General features: G+C 64.2%; 1 protein-coding gene across 1 annotated transcript in view; it reads left to right on the top strand.

Annotated features, from left to right (window-relative positions):
• The window catches only part of INSRR (insulin receptor related receptor), a 10,772-nt gene that overhangs the window by 4,070 nt on the left and 5,439 nt on the right, over positions 1-1,263 (top strand). The window contains exons 9-12 of the mRNA XM_014310743.2: positions 48-268; positions 393-434; positions 527-786; positions 900-1,036. Coding sequence (XP_014166218.1) covers positions 48-268; positions 393-434; positions 527-786; positions 900-1,036 — 660 coding nt within the window. The remainder of the gene's footprint in view (positions 1-47; positions 269-392; positions 435-526; positions 787-899; positions 1,037-1,263) is intronic.

Raw genomic sequence — 1,263 nt, forward strand, 5'->3', positions numbered from 1 at the left:
ACCCCGCCGGGGGCACCGCCAGAACGGGGGTGGTGCCGCTGAGCCAGGCTCTGCCGGCCCGGCCTTTGCTGCCCACAGGCCTGAAGCTGCCCACCAGCAGCGCAGACACGCGTTTCGGGTTTGGGGATGGCCCCGAGGGGGAGCAGGATGCGGAGGAGAGGTGCTGCCCCTGCCGCCCCACTGACGGGCAGCTCCGCATGGAGGGCGAGGCCGAGTCCTTCCAGAAGAAGTTTGAGAACTTCCTCCACAATTCCATCACCATCCCCAGGTGCCATCTGGGGGGGTTCCCTGCTTTGGGGGGCTCCCTCAAGCTGGGTGCGTGGGTCTGCCTGGGTGGGGGGGTCCTGTGGCTGCTCCTGGCAGACCCTTTAACTGATTTCCTGCTGTCTCAGGCCACCCTGGAAGGTGACATCCATCAATAAGAACCCACAGAGGTGAGCTGGGGGATCTCCCCTCCCCTGACCAATTCTCGGGGACAACCTCAGGTCTTCAGCTCCCCACCACATCCTGTCCCCATGTCCTGCAGGACCCCAAAGCAGCGCAGGGACGTGGTGGCTGTCACACCTGCAGCCAACACCTCGTCAGCAGTGCCGCTGGCCCTGAGCCGGCCCGGAGGCGAGCCCAAGCCTGACTTCCAGATCTTCGAGGACAAGGTGGTGCGTGACCGGGTGGTGCTGTCGCGGCTGCGCCACTTCACCGAGTACCGCATTGACATCCACGCCTGCAACCACGCCGCGCACACCGTGCCCGCCCCCACCTTCGTCTTCGCCAGGACCATGCCCGAGCGTGCGTGCCCAGCGCTCCAAACCCCACCCCAGCCGTGCTGGCGTGTTGTTGAGATGGGGGTTGGGGTCCAGGCGGTGCCCCCAGGAGCTGACTCCCACCATGCCTCTCTGCAGTGCAAGCTGACAACATTCCTGGCAACGTGACGTGGGAGCCGGCTGGCAAGAACAGCGTCCTGCTGCGCTGGGAGGAACCCAGGAACCCCAACGGGCTCATCCTCAAGTATGAGATCAAGTACAGCCGGGAGACTGAGGTGAGAACCTTCTGTGGCATCCGCTGCCCAGCCCTGCCAGGTCTGGTTATAGGGGCACAGCACCCATCCCATCTCCATCTCCATCTCCATCTCCATCTCCATCTCCATCTCCATCTCCATCTCCATCATCTCCATCTCCATCCCATCCCATGCCATCCCATGCCATCCCATGCCATCCCATCCCCATCCCCATCCCCATCCCCATCCCCATCCCCATCCCCCTCCCC

Source organism: Geospiza fortis, unplaced genomic scaffold (genome assembly GCF_000277835.1).
Source record: "Geospiza fortis unplaced genomic scaffold, GeoFor_1.0 scaffold313, whole genome shotgun sequence".
NCBI lineage: Eukaryota > Metazoa > Chordata > Aves > Passeriformes > Thraupidae > Geospiza > Geospiza fortis.